Genomic DNA, 19,622 nt, shown 5'->3' with positions numbered 1-19,622 from the left:
CGCCCCCCCCCCTCCCTCCCCAGCCCCGCACAGTCCCCTGCGTCGTCAGACTTGGGTAGTCTTCCGTAATACGCTCAAGGCACTGACGGTACTGCTTTTGCGTTCCGAAATTGCTTTCTGCAAGAGAGAGCAATGGTTACTGCCTCCTTTACGAGAGTAGGCCCTAGGGAATTATTGACTTCCGGCTTTGATTACCAAAAAAGTATTATATTTTCACGATCATTAAAGAAAACGAAGAATGAAAGAAAATCATCATAAATTAATTAAAAACTTAAAAAACTTTAATAATACTCATTTCATATTATAGCGAACAAAATAATGTTTTCCAAATTGCAGGAGATATTGAAAAAGGTGGATCAAATTCAAATTGCTGTTGGGTTTGCTATACAATGGCAGGTTTGCCTTCGCACTCTCTTCGTGCATTTTTCTCAAATAGGTTAACGTCGTTAACGTTGTCTGTTGACACACCGTTGTATGTTACTTTCAACGCGTTTCGATTTCCTATGCTACCACTGACAGTCTACTGACAATTTCGGGACGACTGAAGCACGCTGATCTCAGCAGCGATACCGTCAGAGAGTATCGTCAGCGCATTTCGGAGGACAGCCTTAGCGAGTGGCTTCGCTCATCTCTAGATTCGTACTATGATTTTGATAGCGGCACAAAATTCTACTATACCGGGAGCGTCATGTCACGTCTCTCGTGTCAACTTATCCAGCGAAGTAGCCATCGCATGGCCCGTTTATTCCAGCTCGACTCGGGGATCCAACGGGAGAATAGAGAGAATCGCGATTAACAGCGCGTACGAGAGACCGCAGTTAGCGTTAAACGAAATTTCGCGTTTGATTGTATACGAGGTTTCTCACGTCGTTCTCTTCGACGAAGCGTACCGTAGTAGACCGCAAGGAAGCTCTTCAGTTGTATCCGCAATATCTCTACTCGAAGATTAGCGCGAGTCGATATCCCAAGCTCGCGCGTATGTGTTCTGCTTGTCACGGCACGCTAGTCATCGTTAAAGGCGACACTGAGCAAAAAACAGAAATTGCTTTATCTCGACAGCACAGCGACACGACGATTTTCCCGTCAGTGGCTTCGAGTGACCGACGATTATGTTTCTCCCAGACAGCGCAGAACATTCTCAGAATCATCCTGAGCACAATCAGGCTAATCTCGTAGGACGCGCTGCGCTCTGTCTGAGTTCGCACCTCTCTTTCTTTCTTTCTTTTTTTTTTTTGTAGGCGCCGTTAACGATGCCGAGTGTGCGGTATGATGTGGATCTCGGCACAAGTTATTGGCCTATAAGAAACGCGTTAGCATGATCGACATACACTGCAATCCCGACGATAGTAATAAATAACGTAGTAGAGAATCTTTTAGAGAGCAGCGCGAGACAGACGCGGCCGCTGGCTTTGCTCCAAATAGAAATGGTAAGAAAACGAGATAGAGGACACCGCCGCGTCTACGATGAATAATCGTCCGATCCACTTAAGCGAAAACTGGAAAAACTCGAGAAAACTTAGATATGACCACCAACACAAGAAACCTATTGTATCACATTTCGAGAAATATATGTATTTGTTATTGTTTTAATTGAAACCTGTTCTCCCCATTCTGTATCCCCGCCGGCTCCGAATTGTATATTCACTGAACTCAAGATCAAACAAGAGTTCCACCGCGACCAGGATTTGAGAAGGTTGTAAGGGACTCAATGTCGCGTTTTCAATGAACCACTCATAAGTTTACTATTTATTCAACAACAAAAAATTCTATATATTTATTTTACTACTTAAGTAGTAAATATTAATTTGAGGCAAAGTTGAGAAGGATATATATATATATATATATATATATATATATATATATATATATATATATATCCATTAATGTAACTGAATTTTCTGTTACTTGTTAATCGAAAACTCGATTGTAGGAACAGAAAGATTCCTATAAAAAAGTTTCTACTCACAGTTATGTATGAAAATGCATGTATTAAAAATTAAACAATCAAAATCACTAAAATATCATTGTGATAATTTTCTATCAATTTAACAAAAAAAAAATAAAAAATTAAATTTTAGCAACAATATAAGATGCTATACATAGGAAAGAAGAAATTTAATCAACTAAAGCTACAAATTATGATTTTAAAAATCACGTAAAGATTTATTTAAGCAATTAGAAAAAAATCATGCAAAAATTAGTCAATTTTATGAAGATAATATACATCTTTACCTGCAAAATGTTCAAAGCGTAAATGCATACAGCAATGGAAGCATTAAATAGTAAACATAAGCTGTAGCTGGAATCAGCTGATGATATCGTTGCAATTATCAGACCGACTGCTGCTAGCAGTTCTGGTAGTTTACCGACGTTTGCGCGCTGCGATCTTCCATACGCCATACGTCATATATAACTACACATATCGGTTTAGAGTTGCAGTATCGTTGCAACTGCTGCCAACGTCGGATACAAGGTTTTAAATCAATTTTAAGTGTACATCAGTATATCAAATCTGCTGACTCATTTTATAGCAATTTTTGTATTGAATCATATTCATAACATCAATATTTAATCTTTATCGGAATGTTGAATGTTTTTATGCAAATGTGTCTTTCGGAATATAGCGAGAAGAAAAATTATCGCGGTGAAATCAACTAATTTTAGAAAGGCTCGCTTAAAACACAGTTATCAATGAAATATTTTCCCCGTCAAGGTATCGAGTGCATCTCTCCAGTAAAATGAACTACTTTCTAATTACTCTCGCCGTCGGTTTGGCGGTCTTTGCTTTCACGAGATATTGCTGTTTTAACACGACCAAGCCTCTTCCGAAGGTGACGGAAACTTGGTGGACACCTGGTACCGAAAACCTTGCCGATAACAAGGTTAAACCGTTTCACATCAGCTTCTCCCAACAGGTATTTCTTAATTAGCCTGATTGTTTGTACGAATATTTACGAATAAACTATTCTCAGATGGTGGAAGATTTAAAGTATCGGCTGAAGCATACTAGAGACCTAACGCCGCCGTTGAAAGACGTTGCTTGGACTTACGGCATTAACACAGATGCTTTGAACAAACTTTTGAACTATTGGGCAAACGATTATGATTTCCAAAAACGCGAGGATTACCTAAATCAATATCCTCATTATAAAACCAACGTACAAGGTGAGAAAGGATTATTTGCGTGCAAAAATACGGTCGCACTCGCGTACGGTGTGCATGTTTGTATGGTGTGTGCGTGTCTGTGTTCAGTTGAAAAGCCGTTAGAACATGATTATAGTTCATTTAGAGCGTTCAAGAGGAGTTCAAATGGATCATAATCAATCAGCTTGCAACAAGCTACGCTTCAGTTTCGACTGGGTGCGCAAGGAAAACATAACTCCGTTAATATAACAGAATTTTCCGGGCCAATTAAAAATTCGATTGTAGGAACAGAAAAATTCCTATTAAGCAAGTTCCTATTAAGCAGTTCAATCTGCTCAATTCCTACCTATATATATACTGTTATCTATTGTGTTGTACTCTTATCTATTAGTTATCTTCAATTATCAGTTCTTTTCATTATTAATTATTCTCAGTTATCTCAACCTCGGATTTTGGTTGTATTTGAATATTCAGACGAATATAGGAGCTACTGATTTCCCGAATTGTTGCAGTTTTTATAGAATTTTTATTTGCAGAGATTTCGATTCTAAATTTGATTTGTTAAATGGACCTGTATCTTTTTCTATATAGTACGTTAAAATTGGTTGAAAGACCAATATAACGATATAAAGTTTGTTGCATTTGAACAAATGCAACTATATATATATATATATATATATATATATATATATATATATATATATATATATATATATCATACATGAAAGTATATGTAAGAGAGACTAGTAAAGAGGAATGAAAGAATGAGAACCTGGGACTAAAAACCACATGTCTTCTGCATCGAAATACTTGAATAATTAATCAAGTGTTCTTTCCAACATACGTAACAGTTCACCATTGTGCAAGTCAATTTTAATCACATCTCTCTACACATAACTTCTCTCACACATACGCTCATACATATGCATATATATATTGTTACGCTCACACCAACACTCGCGCAAGTGTTCGGAAGAGAATAAGCAAGCTGGTTTTACAAAGAACAATAAGCGTGTATTTACAGCTCTACAATTAGATATTACACGAAATCATCGCGAGAAACCATGACACGTCAGCTTGGTTCAAAAACTTGTGTCCAAATCTCCTATTAGCAGCTGTTATTTTACTTCCCTTGACAACCCATCGTCAAGGAGCGCTTGTCATCCTAAACTATCAATCGGGTGCTTTACAAATCAGTAAAGCGCGGACGCAACAATATATATATATATATATATATATACACAGGATGTCCCGAACCTCCATAATGACCTTTGGTGAGAACGTAAAACGAATTGAGGTGAGCAAAAAAGTCCTGTGCCGTTTTGCGATATTCGCAATAGTTTTTGAGAAATTAATTATTTTGTCTCAACAAATCAGCGTACAGAAAGCGGCAACGGAAAGAAAGACTCGCATCTCGCCGTGTCCCTTCGCCCATAGCTACGAGCATAGCGAGTCGTGATACACTGACTCATGTAACATGACATATCCGTGTGCCGAATCGATGCTAAATCGAAGCGTGTCGCCGCTTCGACTACATACATATTTGATATAGAAGTGACTAGCGAGCGGCGTGTAACACAAAATCGTGTGCCCAAAGATAATCTTTATCTTCAAAGATAATCAATTATCTTTCGTTTTCTCGACGTCGTGGTAGAAAAGTGACAACGCGCGATTACATTTAGAAGATTATTTTATAAGACAGCTCACATTAAAACCGTAATGTGTTCCTGTGATTAAAAAAAATAGAAAGAAAGAAAACGATCGAAACTGAAAGGATTTGCAGAGAATCTAACTGTTTTCTATCGAAATGGTTTCTCTATCGTATCCTTTGCATGTATTCGCAAGAAATGAAATCGTTTTCTATCGTGCTCTTTAAAAGCAACGTATTAGAAAAAACATCCATTCTTGACGTAACAACTTGATGATAGATTATGATGCACGCCTTCTATCGTGATTATATATATGGAAAATAATATTATATATGTACATATAATTACGATAGAAGGCGTGCATCATAATCTAATCGTCAAGTGGTTACGTCAAGAATGGATGTTTTTCCTAACACGTTGCTCCTAAAGAGCACGATAGAAAACGATTTCATTTCTTGCGAATACATGCAAAGGATACGATAGAGAAACAATTTCGATAGAAAACAGTTAGATTCTCTGCAAATCCTTTCAGTTTCGATCGCTTTCTTCTTTCTATTTTTTTTTAATCATAGGAACACATTACGGTTTTAATGTAAGCTGTCTTATAAAATAATCTTCTAAATGTAATCGCGCGCTGTCACTTTTCTACCACGACGTCGAGAAAACGAAAGATAATTATCTTTGGGCACACGATTTTGTGTTACACGCCGCTCGCTGTGTTACCTCTACATACATGTATGCAGCCAAAGCGGCTGCACGCTTCGATTTGGTGTCGATTCGGCACACGGATATTGGTCTGCTCTTTTTAACTGCACTGCTAAACTAGTGTAATAAGTTAAAGTGAGATAAATGTACTTTTTCTCACTCTAACTTATTGCACCAGTTCAGCAATGCAGCTAAATAGAACAAAGCATATGTCATATGCTTCAGTGTATCACGCCTCGCTATGCTCGTAGCTATGGGCGGAGAAATGCAGCGAGATGTGATTCGCGAGTGTCACGGTCGCACGTCGGCCGAAGGCATCTTTCTTTCCGCTGCCGCTTTCTGTACGCTGATTTGTTGAGATAAAATAATTAATTTCTCAAAAACTATTGCGAATATCGCAAAACGGCGCAGAACTTTCTTGTTCATCTCAATCCTACGTTCTCATCAAGGGTTATCATGGAGGTTCGGGACACCCAGTATATATATATATATATATATATATATATATATATATATATATATATATATATAGTTGTATAGTTTACAACATATGATAAACACGTAAAAAGAATTAAGAAATTGTAAAATTTCTAATATGTCACCGAATTAAACAGGGCTGATTATTCACTTCATGCATATAAAGCCGAAAAATGTAGAAGGGAAGCGCGTCTTACCGCTTCTATTGTTACACGGATGGCCCGGTTCCGTGGTTGAATTTTACAAGGCCATCCCGCTGTTGACTACCGCACGGCCGGAGCATGACTTCGTGTTTGAAGTGATAGCACCATCCCTACCCGGATTCGGTTTCTCCAGCGCCGCCACGATAGCCGGTTTATCGGACGCCAATATAGCGATAGTATTAAAGAATCTTATGTTAAGGCTCGGTTTCGATAAATTTTACATACAAGGTGGCGACTGGGGTGCTATTATCTGCACTGATATGTCGATTCTGTTCCCGCAACAGTAAGTTCTCACATTCTAAAATTTATCGACGTTAAATTTACAAAGGCAGGCCACAGAATGGTAATGATAAACTTGAATGATAAGTTTCAACTCAATACTGTACCATGGCTGTGTGCATTAGTGCTTTAAACTTTTTGCAGGCGAAAATGTCATATCATTTTTATGAAATTAACTAATTTTTGCATATTTTTCCTGATAATTTAAATAAATATTTACATGACTTTTTATCATAATTTACAACTTTAAATTGAATTTCTTTTTTTTATGCATCTTATATTGTTGCAAAAGTCCAATTTTTCATTCTTTTTTGTTGTTAAATCGAAAATGATCACAGTGACATTTTAGAGTGATTTTCACTGCTTAATTTTTATTAGAAAAATAGGAATTAAATTTAATAAAAAATAACTGTGGTTAGTTTACCTGAACTCCGAAAAGTTACAAATATTAAGATCCTTTTCACCGTTTCCTATATATTTTTCTTTATTTATTTACTAATTTTCGTCAAAAAACTCCAGGCAGCCTCTTGTGGCCTCCCTTTGTTAGTAATGCCAGATATTAAACTGTAAACATTATTGTCACAAATCGTAGCGTTCTGGGTTTGCATTCCAATTTTTGCACGACAATTAGTATATGGAGTACGATGAAGCAGGCGATATACAGATTTCTTCCTTCATGGATATCACCTTTGGGAGATTGGAAACCACGAAAGACAATGAAACAAGAACTAATTTTTATGTTAGCCGAGAGCGGGTATTTTCATATTCAAGCTACAAAACCCGACACAGTCGGTACGTACAGTACCTTTTAACTTTATAATTATGTTGCGCATTTCAGTGTGCAACGGTATCTCGTTACAAACAAGTAATTAACATGCCAAACAAACAATCTTGAAAATGCAACGTGTTCAAGAAGTCGCTGTTTGTTGCAGGAGTCGGTCTAGCTGATTCGCCAGCTGGTCTGGCGTCGTATATTATCGAGAAATTTTCCACCGGCACAAATTACGCTAACAAGTTCAAAGTAGACGGCGGACTTCTGGAGAAATTCACATACGATGAACTAATCGATAACCTAATGATGTATTGGACGCCGAACAGCATGACTACAGCCATGAGAATTTACTCGGAATTTTTCAACAAGCATAACTTGGATACACAAAGCATGATTTGGTATGTTTTTGCGAACGTTTGCATTATCATGAGAGTTGCTACATACATATAATCAAGCGCAAACACTAGGATTAGTGTCTCATTTACAGGCGGCCAGTGACAGTGCCCACCGCTTGCGCACAATTTCCCCACGAGATCAGACATCATGCCACAAATATACTCAGGGACAAGTACACGAATCTCATACGCGTTACCGAAATGCCACGAGGTGGTCATTTCGCAGCGATGGAGGAGCCTGAATTGCTCGCGAACGATATCTGGGCCTCCATCGAGGAGATGGAGGCGCTAAAAAGAAAGAGTAAGATGGAACAGGATAAGAGTAAGAAGAGTGATTTATAATTTGCAGCGGAACTGAGAGAGAGTAGCTGCTGCATAGATTTCTAGTTGTTTTAGTTACGGACCTGGGGCGTTTGACTATATATGATTATGCAAACTGTACATAAGTCCAATAAAGAATACGGACATAATGTTAAAATTATATTCCTCTATTGTCATTGCGAGTTCTCGTATATAGAAACACTATTGCGGTAGATTAGTTCACGCAGGCTGAACTGATGCGTCATCTAGTCAAGACGATCATATTAATGATTCGTGAACGGTCTTTATAATCTGTTTTCGTACCCAGGATCGTCTTAAGCAGACACATTACTTTTTCAAACTAAGAAGACAATATTCAGGAGTTTAAATTTAAATAAAATTTAAAATTTTATATTTAAATTAAAAATAAAACACTACTAAGTGTACATATTTGGGTTTCATATGTATAATTAAGTAATATATTTGCATAATATATTTGTACAATTAAGTAATATATTCAGAAATTATAAATTACTACAAATAATACAATAATAAATAATTTATAATTGTTTTCTAATACAGATATATTACTCAATTACATATATAAAATTCAAGCATGTTCACTTAGTATAGTTTTCTTTAAATAAATTCTCGAATACTGTTACCTTTTTGGCCTGAAAAGGTAATCTGTTTCCTTTCTGGAAAATAAAAAACAGAGTTAAAAAAAAATCTCTCGCGGAAATGAATTTTTCCTGCGAGATATCGAGACATCTCCTTCGATCGTAAGTGACATAAAAACTACGCGAAAATCGAATTCGCGTCGATCAGAGAATTAAGAGTAGCTATAAAACACAAGGACATTTTTTAGATTCGAGAACCTGTTATGTATGCAAAACACTTAACTATATTATCAATACAAAAAAAGATACAAAGTTCATTGCCACCGCTCCACTCAGTACTCACGATTTTCCCCTGCCAGTTCCGACCGAGCGTATCTTGAACATTCGTACGCTCTTGCCAGTCGTACGCACTACGTCAGACGAGATAGACGCGCAATGTGGAAGACTACGACGGTGATCTTGGTGCTTACCATCGGAATAACTCAGTTGTTTCTGTGAGTGAAAATGTCATGTAAACTCTAATATCCCGCGGAGATTTCGCGCAGCAACGAGCTTTATACATGATGCGTTATAGCTCCGTGAGCCCCGTTTTTTACTCCTTTAGATGTTGTTGTCTTTTTTCCTACGTTAATAGCAAAAATATACAAAACGAATTGATGAATGCGACCGAGTAAACGCCGTTTTAAGATCCTTCATTCCCGTCCAGCTCCAACACGGTCATAGATGTACCGGAATTGCCGGAAACGTTCTGGGGTCCGGAAAGGAATAAGGAAGCATCGAAGGAAATACGGCCGTTTACCATAACTGTGCCAAAGTCGGTAAGAACTGTACCACGACAACTTGTGTGTTTATTTTCCTTGTTCGGACACACAATGTGCTCTTCAAATAATATTTCGCGCTTTATTACACAGCTGCTATTAGTTACCGGTTTGTTACGTAAGACACATCGTTACGTTGCAAATATGATAATACTAGGTGAATAAAAGACGCTTGAGTACTAATTAATAATCTATTATTTGCCACGTGACCCGCGATCGACTATTTTGCAATATTTTAACCTCATAAAATTTCATTATGTTAAACGCTCACTTTCGATTTCTCATCGTCCGATATCGAAGAGGAAAGTTTTCATTATCGGAAATAAACTAACAGAAGGCGCAGAGAGAGAGAGAGAGAGAGGAGAGGGGAAAGAGAGAAAAAATGTGCAAAACTATGCAATACATCAAACGATCAGTTACAAACATGACCTTGGCTGATACATGATCAAAATGGCTAACGTATATCGCGGTTTATATTTGTAATTAATTAAGATATGCACAGATAATTAAGTTAAGCGAAGATATTTCGTAATCTTTTTTTCCCGAACAACCACTGATACATATATTTTGTAGAACTTCGAAAATACACTAATTTAACATTTAGCGATAGGAAATGTTCTACTTTGCGCGCAAAAGGATTTTGAGAACCGTAAGCAGAAATGCTGCTGAAGTGAAAATGGATACGATGACTTTCACATTAAACGCGCTCTCAGTTCTTTAGTAAGATCGCAAAGGAATCATTCGCCTCGTTCATTTTTCATTATAGATACCTATAATGAGAGAAATTTTAACCTAGTTTTCAAGATTTTTTAACATAAAATAAAATCTTCTGCATGCGATTATTTGTTTAATTTTCTCAAAAATTATTAGGATTCCTTTACAATTATGTGTTTACAACTCTATATCCTAAAATACTGAAAAATTCTGAAATAGGATGTATGTCTAGTAATTAAAATGTCACTCAGTGAGAATAAATAGTTTGCAATATTATAATATTATAACATTATATATTATATATTATAATATTAATAATATTAAGTAATACATTTTATGATTCAAGTGAGTAACTACACGTAGAAAAACATATATACTGCATTCAAATAAATGTTACTTGTTTCAAGTATTCCATATGTTCATAATAAGCCATCAAATTTATTCGAAAGACATTCTAAACCTTAGTAAAATTTAACGCTTCAATTGGGAATATTAAATGAAAACAAAAATTCGACTTGCTTACTACATAAAGTCGAATCAACTTTCTCTTTAATAAAATTTTATAATATTCTCGTAAAGAAAATAAATTTTTCTTTTGAACATATAATGAGCTTTTCTGAAATGTGTGATGGGTATATTTTTAAATTATTATCAAGAAAACATATTCTTTGTTGAAGGTAACCATTACTTAAAACAAGGGAAATAAATTGAGAAATAAATTTTCTTAGCAGTAGAATGATACTTTTCTCTGCGTATGTACAGGTAATTCATAGGTTACGCAATTATGTCGGAAAAAGGTGCGTCACAGAAGGTTAGTCTAGCTTGACTCGCCTGTTCTAATATTACAGTTCAGTACTTAAGTATTTATCTACCTACCTACACACACACACACACACATTATGTAAAATTTCCTAGACAAATCACCTTATTAAAAAATTTCCTTACAATACCTACATTGAGAGAAAAAATGATTGATTCAACTAAAATTATATTGTTTTTAACCTCAACCACATTTTTTGGCTGCTCTAACACGAAAATGGTAGTAGTTACATACGTATAAAGTTATTACCACTAACATCATAATAAAATTTAATAAAAAGAAAGGTTTTCTCTCTCTCTCTCTCTCTCTCTCTCTTCACTATAACTTATTTCTCTATGCGACTAGTCACAAATATTCTAATATGCTGTTTTATTTTCGTATTAGTAGATTAGTAGATTATTATATATATTAGTGGATATTATATATATATATATATTAGTAGAACATTAGTAGATATGAGCAAAATGCACGTATCAAATTGTGTCATAATAAGCACTGAGTTTAGATAACGGTTAGAAATACTACTGCAATCTTTTATTTATAGATTAGAGAGAGAGAGAGAGAGAGAGAGAGAGAGAGAGAGAGAGAGAGAGAGGAAGATAGAGAACAGATCAATTTGACCGTGTAGGCAAAAAAGTTTCTAACGGATAATTTCATATTACACAAACAAGATACGACATTGGCGCACGTGTATGTACGGGTGCGCGTATTTTCTGTTATTAGAACGCGTATCCCCATTATTAATGAAAAGCTTCGATAGTGATAAGATGTTAAACCGCTAAATGAGCTCGGTGCCCTCGGCATCTTCTTGCGCCCGTGCGCAGCCGACCATGGAAATACCGAAAGGTATTATTACGACAAACGACCTTCTTTTTAAGTTACAATTTCTTCACTAAGGTGATCGATGACTTAAACGAGCGGCTGGCAAATAAAAGAGAATTAGTAGAGCCGTTGGAGGATGCCGCGTGGACTTACGGTATCAGCACGACGTCCTTAAAAGACGTCGTTGAGTACTGGCGCACCAAATACAATTGGACCGAGCGGCAAGCGCTGCTAAACAAATATCCTCAATATGTGACCAATATACAAGGTAACTAATTCACGGGACCGTTGCTCCTTTGCAGACACTATTAGTACACTGAGAGAAATTATACGATCAAAAATTAATAAACGGACATCTCCGAGCAAAATACGGATGAAGTTTTGTATCCGAACAAGAAACATCCGATGAGAAATATATTCATGATTTTTTTATCGGTTTATCTGATAAAATGCCATTATGATCAAAAGTATTTGATTTAATCGGATATAAAAATTCATCGGTATTTTGAACGGAAATATCCGTTTGTTAATTTTTTTATCGAATAATTCCCCTCAGTGTATATATTCGCGGAATTCAGGCGGATGAGTTGAAAAACTAGTATCGGTGGCACGCTCGTAAACATTCCTTTTATTTTCCGGAATTTTCTTCTCGTCTGTGTTATTAACGAGTGATAATAAGCACCGACCTAGATTATCAAACAGCTGGCCATGTAATCTGACCGTAAAAGTACCGTTACAAACATTTTCCGTCGCCTGACCGAAACACAACGCGCGGTTGCTTTGTGCAAAACAACTCAGGGACGACGTGAGCGTAGTAAAAACAAAAATCATGCGTGCCCAAAATATCGCCGGAATGTCGGAGCCGAAGTACGATGATTGCTCGTCGCTCCATGTGTACACTCAGTTGCATTGATGCTATACTATTTACCAGATCAATAGTCACTAAAAAGTTTTGACCAGTCGTGTCCGTTTCTAGCTGATCGTTTTTCATAACTGTTGATCCATTCGGCAAGCGGAAATGTGTCAAAACAGACATGTGTCAAAGTGACATTTTGACAGCTTGACGTTTCATACATACGTGTTAATAATAATTTAATAATTTAATAATTATAATTTTATACATTAACTTCTTACTTATCTTTTTTTAACATTCTTACTCTTTTTCTACTGATTGCGCATTACACGTTAGCGGATAACCTTATGAAAACACGTATGTATGAAACGTCAAGCTATCAAAACATCACTTCTATTTTGACACATTCTCGCTTGCCGAATGAGTCAAGAGTCATGAAAAACGATCAGCTAGAAACGAACACGGCTAAAACTTTTTAGTGACTATCGATCTGGTATAACATCAATGCAACTGAATATACCAGTCGCGCTCAGTATTGAATGTATATTTATTTAAATCGATGTGAAGGTTAAGTTTTATTGTTCGAGAATTGGTCACGTGAGATTCGTTTATATGATCTGTTCGATGAAGTTTCTTTTTGACCGCACTATTACATATTGTCGTATATATATATATGTTCTTCTATATTCATTTTATTATGGGGATACTAATTAAATGTGATATAATTATATTCCTGGTAGGGGGAAATATATATGCAGTTTACGTAGGTTAGTTATTGTCTACTCTAAACAAAAAGTTTTGTTAATAAATGCATTTGGTTGAGCATTCCAGTACAATATATGTATCAGATAAGATAATTATTATGAACCGTCCGATAATAATTACAAAATAATTAGTAAAGTAAATTCTTTATTTAATTGAAGCAATCGAGCAGTTTGTAAATAATATCAAGTAATTTACTAATAATTACTAAATGGTTTGACTATTATCAAAAATTTTTTGCACTGTGACTTTCATTATCATTAAAATTTTTTAATTAGGAAATATGCATAACAAAAATATGAAATATTGCTAAAGCAAACCTACCCGTTTTATAAGCAGCAAACTAAATTATTAATAGATTGAATAGTTTTCTAGCCATTTTCTGTTTTGTTTTCGTTCAATAAATGACATCAGTTTTTGCGCGCTTTTCGTGCGAAATAACTGTAAGAAAAGTGTTGCATCTTAATTAGGATTTGAAGTAGTTGAACTCTTCAGTTACTAGATAAAAGTTAACATTATTGTTCAGCAACTGTTCGAGAACTGCATTCAATTCCTACCAGAGATATTATTAATTAAACATATAATTTACGAAACTGGGATTTACAGGCTTGGACATACATTTTTATCATGTGAAGCCGCATTTACCAAAGGACAAAAAACTGAAAGTTCTGCCGTTATTATTGGTTCACGGTTGGCCGGGATCTGTAGTGGAGTTTCAAAAAATTATCCCAATGCTAACAACGCCACGTCCCGATAGGGACTTCGTGTTCGAGGTGATCGCACCCTCGCTTCCAGGTTACGCGTTCTCGCAAGCGCCTGTACGACCGGGAATGGCTCCGGCACAGGTAAAGTTTACTCAACAACTACAACAATCTCAAATCTTCACCATGTATGTTAAGATAAAAATACCAATTTTCAGGTACACACACATACATATAATTCTGAATATTCTTATTGTTTTGGTCTTTAAATATAAATATTTTAATCTTCAAAAGAATATATAGGGTGTTCCGCGTAAGACGTACGAAAAGAAAAATATAAGTAGAACACATAAAAGTGAACAAAAATTGTATAGGTCATTTTTCAAACAACCACGTAAAATTTCGAGATATTAATTAAAATAGTTGGGTATATCAGAGCGCGACGCGGCTGGCAAAAAATGGAAGAACGCACACGTACACGGACGCACACACGGAGCTACTCATTTCAGTATGCCAAATGTCCACCTCTCTAGCCTATAAGATAGGTCCGCGAGCAATCGTCCATTTTTTTCGTCGGCCACGGCGAACGACCTGCCTGCCATGTCGCCGCGCTCTGATATGCCCAACTATTTTAATTAATATCTCGAAATTTTACGTGGTTGTTTGAAAAATGACCTATACAATTTTTGTTCACTTTTATGTGTTCTACTTATATTTTTCTTTTCGTACATCTTACGCGGCACACCCTGTATATGTATGAATATTAATGTATATGTACGTATGTATATTCTATTTAAATATTTAAATATTCATATTTAAAGACCAAAACAATAAACATAGCCAGAACTAAGTACGTGTCCCGGACATTGACATTTTTATCTTACACTGAAGAAAAATTTGTAATAATCACATCAAGCGTAGATAATAATTATTATTTGCTACTAAATTATTTGCTATTACTTACCAAACCAATTAATTAATTGAACCAAATTAAAAATTTGCTTTACTAATTATTTTGCAATTATTACCAAACTTACTAACTATCGCCATACTTGATATTAATTATACTAAACGTTGCGAACTGAAACGTTCAACCAAATACATTTGTTCACTCTTATAAGACTTTTCTTTCTATGTATGCATCGTGCTTTTGAGATATTATCGCGAGAAAAACGATATTGACGTAAGGAGTCTCTATTCATCCTATATTTATCCTATAGAAATGCAAATCTTATTATGACACTTATTATTTCTTATTATTTAGTTCTTCTTGTTATTTTTAGATGTCTTTGGTATTTAAAAACCTAATGTTGCGCCTCGGCTTCAACAAGTTCTACGCACAGGGAGGAGATTGGGGCGCGATGATCGTTACGCACTTAAGCGCTCTTTATCCAGACAGGTACGTCTTGCCACTAACGATTCTTACGTAGTAACGCAACGAGACTCGACATATGGAAAAGCAGAGAGTAGATGATCGTTCTTTTTTTAGCATTCTCGGCAGCCATATAAACATGTGTCTGACTAAAGGAACGTCTAGCTTATTATGGAGATTAATCGGTACCGTTCTCCCATGGCTCGTAGTCGACAACGAACACCATGCTTGGATGTATCCTCTAGGCTCCCACTTCAGTCGGCTGCTGGAGGAAACGGGATATATGCATATACAAGCTAGCAAACCGGATACTATAGGTACTGTATTTATTGGGTGATTTCTTTAGAGAGAAGATCCAACAACAGATTGTAGAGTAGAACTCCTCAATTGCATGAATTGTACGATCAAAGTAAAAATTCTTTTATCAAAGGAACTGCGGTGGCGGCCTCACCGGTAGGATTGGCAGCGTATTTATTGGAAAAGTTCAGCACGTGGACGAATCCAAACTACAAATTCCGTTCTGACGGCGGCCTGCTCGAGAAGTACACTCTGGATGAACTTTTAGACAACGTCATGCTCTATTGGGTTACCAATTCGTTGACCACGAGCGTTCGAATTTACTCTGAGCAGTTCCGGAAAGATTACATGAGTAGCAAAATCGACGAGTGAGTCTCTCTCTCTCTCTCTCTCTCTCTCTCTCTCTCTCTCTCTCTCTCTCTCTCTTTCTCTCTCTCTCTCTCTCTCTGTGAACTATTTGCAAGAACTTTCCAGTATCAAAGGAAATTCTATTTAGTGAAGAAAACAACGCGAGATAGTTTCGCGTAGTATTTTTAATGACACATCTAATCTTCGTTTCTTGTTACTTTTAGCGTAATTGTCAACGTGCCAGTAGCGTGCGCAGCATTCCCTCATGAACTTTTGTACCAACCGGAGAGCCTTGTTCGCGACAAGTACACTAATCTGATACAATTTAACCATTTGCCACGCGGCGGTCATTTCGCGGCGTTCGAGGAGCCGGCTCTCTTGGCGAACGATGTGTTCGAGTTCGTGTCCAAAACTGAAGATATAAGAAAAAAGGCTGGTAAGGACAAGGCGAACACGGAGAAGAAGATAAAAGAGCCTACGAAAATTTGAGAAGATCCTTCGAAGGGTGGTGTTATTGTTAACTGAGTGATTAACGAGAGTGACTAGGTGTTGCATTGAGAAATTGACGGTAGAACGATGATTATATCAGAGCTATCGCCAACTCATCAATTTTACACTTACATGTGAAATAAAATTGTCTATATAAATGTTGTTTAAAGGCGTGTCAACCTGCTGAAGTTTCTTATCATCAAATGAGAAATCACTGATTTCGCTATCTTGTGCTTCACGTGTCTCGACCATGATAAGCAGCTTCCTATCTAATTCGCAGAACGCACGGCAAATAACGCGAAATGATATCTCGGAGTATGCGACATTACACGTGTAGTACGCGCATATTTTACCGCGCGTAATCGTACCGCAACCGACATTTCGCCTTGGCAATAATAAGAAGCTTTACCGATCAGTCTAATTAAACACACAACTAACAATAACTAAAACTACGCAGCATCGATGATGATAATGCGAAATTTATTTTGCAGATAACAATCGCAAGCGAGCGCGTGTCTTTAACGTATGACGAGCAGTTTAATGAATATCCTATTCCAATTACACAGAGCATGCGAACGAAAATAATAAGGCGAGCCTATGCGACACGAACCTGCGGATCTGCAGTTTCTGTCCTAATCCCATCTACCGCGATACATGACGTATCGTATCACTTCAAGATGTACGATTGTTTCACAGAAATTGCAGCGGTGTATCGCATAACGACACCGCACTTTCCGGACGTCCCAGCGCGGCGGATGTTTCCTTACGGATGCCTGTACTTTCTCGTGCGCGCATTGACTCTTGAAAATTGAGGCTTTCCGATCCCTGTACGCGGGCGACCGGACGGCTCTCGGCAGGCGGCAAGCAACAAAGGACCCTATAAGAACGCCGTATAGGAAGGGGCAGCGACAGACCCTCTCCGAGCCCTATACGTGATGCGCGTGATGCGCGCAAGCGTGCCGCGAGCGACGAAAACGAACAACCGTATGCGTTAGATGATAGTTTCGTGTGACACTCGCAACGATTCGAACCGCTCGATTCCGGCGTGCGTTCAGTTCCCGGCCGCAGGCGCGGAGGAAATTACACGTTACGCGCTGATTAAGAATTGTCCCGGCCGCGCCACGGTTCTATTTCGAGATCATCGTGTCGCCATCGCCATCACGAATGACCGTGAAAAGTCTTCGCCGCACGCATCTGTGAAACCGCCCCCTTGAAGGATCATCGAAATTAACTAGCGTTTCATAGATTCTTGATCTCTCATCAGGCCATTTTTGGAGAGAGAGAGAGAGAGAGAGGTCGCGATTAAATCTCGATTAACGTTGATGGGGAATTGCATTTGTCGGGGAACGCGCGTCTGATGAAACTTAACGTCATCCGGATCGGTAAGCCTCGGACACATCAGACTATCAGGGTGACGCCATAGATTTCAAGATTGGGTCTACACGACGATTGTTTGTATATTGTTTGCGCGATGCACGCACGGTCCATGTTTAGACCATGTTTTGTGTAAACAATGTAAACTACGTAGAATATTTTAAATTACACTAAAATATAAAAAATAATACAAAAAATGAAAATATATAATTATGAAAATATATAATATATAACATAAAAAAATAAAATTATAAATAATTATAATATATAATATTAAATAAATGTCTAAAAATTATGATATCTGTACGTTGCCGTATCTGTACGTGTGTAATGTTTAAAAGAGGCAAATTGCGTAAAATTTTTGCTTCATTCAGTGATAGATTGCTCAAATTAGTCTTCAAAGTAAGGACGTCGTCAAAGAACTCTGCGAATAATAACTTTTGTTCAGGAAACCGTTCACAAATTTTCATCAGGACTCCGAAGGAGTTAAGTGAAAATATAGACTTTTCTTAATTGCACAAAAGAGCCACAAGTTCCTTCAAACGACATCCCTAAATTACTTGTTGTCTACATAAGTGACACTTCACGCATAATTTACGTTGTCTACGCGTGAACGTGAGAGTATGCACGTAGACTAATTTACGCGTAAAGGCCTAATCCTGCATCGGACATTCCTTCGAGCGAGAGAAACGCTCGTTTTACGGTTGGCCCACCGGCAGAGAGTAGCAAACGCTTCAAACAAAGGGAGGGGGTGAACGTGTTATTTGTGGAGAGATTTAGGAGGGTTCCAAGCGAAAGATGTAGTCGGAGAGACCACAGACTGGGCACAGGCTATGGGCCACGACGACAGTCGTTCAGTTGTTCACGCGTTGTCGATGCGTTAGCTGCGCCGAGGACTAATGTTCGCGCGTTCATTTCTCCACGTTGCGCGATTCACCGACGGTCAGCATTATTACGCAACGTGCGTCGTCGAGTGGAGTAGGCAGTAAGTCAAAGCCGGCATCTGGATACTATCGGCTGTGTACGCGCGCACGTGTGTGTGTGTGTGTGTGTATGTGATGCACTAACGTGCTCATTTCCTCGACCAAAAATCTTCATTACGCTACGCGCGTCGCAGCGACGTGAACCGAAGACGTCCGATTGCGAGTGACGTTCTTACGATTGATAAAGAGATTATTTTCCTACTTTTTTCATTTTCAAGTGAGATAATTCCCTCGACATCACAAGAACAGAGCGACATTGTGCGCAAGTGTGCACTGTATCCGGCTGTGTGTCTCTTCTTTCAACGCGGAATAGAGCGCGCGCGCACGCACACACACACACACACACACAGCGCGATAAAAACAAATTTGTGTAGACGCAGGGGAACAAAAGAGTGAGTGCCGAGTACCACGTGACACAACAGCAAAGTGCGCGATTTTCAAGAGAGCTGCAGTCACTCCGTTTGGGACATATGACAAAGAATCATGAGGATGAGAGACGACACGACGATAATCACTCGCGCCGATGTTTATACGCACGAGATGCCGAGCACGTCCGACAGGTGAGTGTACAACGTGCGTGCGTGTTCCACGAGTATATCATATGGACCGGCTGTGTGCATGTGTGTGTGTGTGTGTGTGTGTGTGTGTGTGCGTATATATGTATGTGTGCAAGCGTGCGTGATGTTACGCGTTCGTTACGTCGAGGTTACGAAGAGACTCCCCGG

General features: G+C 37.8%; 3 protein-coding genes across 4 annotated transcripts in view; all 3 read left to right on the top strand.

Moving 5' to 3' along the window:
* The first annotated feature begins 2,353 nt into the window (after nt 1–2,353).
* On the top strand, nt 2,354–8,105 carry LOC116843757 (juvenile hormone epoxide hydrolase 2-like). The gene is made up of 7 exons (XM_032814489.1): nt 2,354–2,473; nt 2,714–2,915; nt 2,973–3,165; nt 6,113–6,461; nt 7,050–7,249; nt 7,390–7,627; nt 7,717–8,105. Exons 2-7 carry the CDS (start codon nt 2,739–2,741, stop codon nt 7,964–7,966), a joined length of 1,407 nt encoding a protein of 468 aa, XP_032670380.1. The 5' UTR covers nt 2,354–2,473; nt 2,714–2,738; the 3' UTR covers nt 7,967–8,105.
* A 765-nt stretch (nt 8,106–8,870) lies between these two features.
* On the top strand, nt 8,871–16,698 carry LOC116843756 (juvenile hormone epoxide hydrolase 1-like). The gene is made up of 8 exons (XM_032814488.1): nt 8,871–9,038; nt 9,251–9,362; nt 11,794–11,986; nt 13,940–14,178; nt 15,318–15,433; nt 15,524–15,723; nt 15,837–16,071; nt 16,276–16,698. The coding sequence occupies exons 1-8, from the start codon at nt 8,980–8,982 to the stop codon at nt 16,538–16,540; spliced, it is 1,419 nt and encodes a 472-aa protein (XP_032670379.1). The 5' UTR covers nt 8,871–8,979; the 3' UTR covers nt 16,541–16,698.
* Nucleotides 16,699–16,878: 180 nt separating this feature from the next.
* The window catches only part of LOC116843764, a 25,283-nt gene continuing 22,539 nt past the window's right edge, over nt 16,879–19,622 (top strand). The window contains exons 1-2 of one of the 2 annotated variants that reach the window (XM_032814506.1): nt 16,879–18,899; nt 19,272–19,457. In XM_032814506.1, the coding sequence (XP_032670397.1) occupies nt 19,381–19,457 (77 nt within the window). In that variant the 5' untranslated portion in view covers nt 16,879–18,899; nt 19,272–19,380. Of the gene's footprint in view, nt 19,458–19,622 lie in introns of both variants that reach the window. The other variant, XM_032814510.1, reaches the window with a different exon arrangement.

Source organism: Odontomachus brunneus, unplaced genomic scaffold (assembly GCF_010583005.1).
Source record: "Odontomachus brunneus isolate Ranch 3 - 2012 unplaced genomic scaffold, Obru_v1 Obru_scaffold_035, whole genome shotgun sequence".
Taxonomy (NCBI): Eukaryota; Metazoa; Arthropoda; class Insecta; order Hymenoptera; family Formicidae; genus Odontomachus; species Odontomachus brunneus.
The sequence above is the reverse complement of the archived record's forward strand: the minus strand, read 5'-3'. Positions and strand labels throughout refer to the sequence as shown.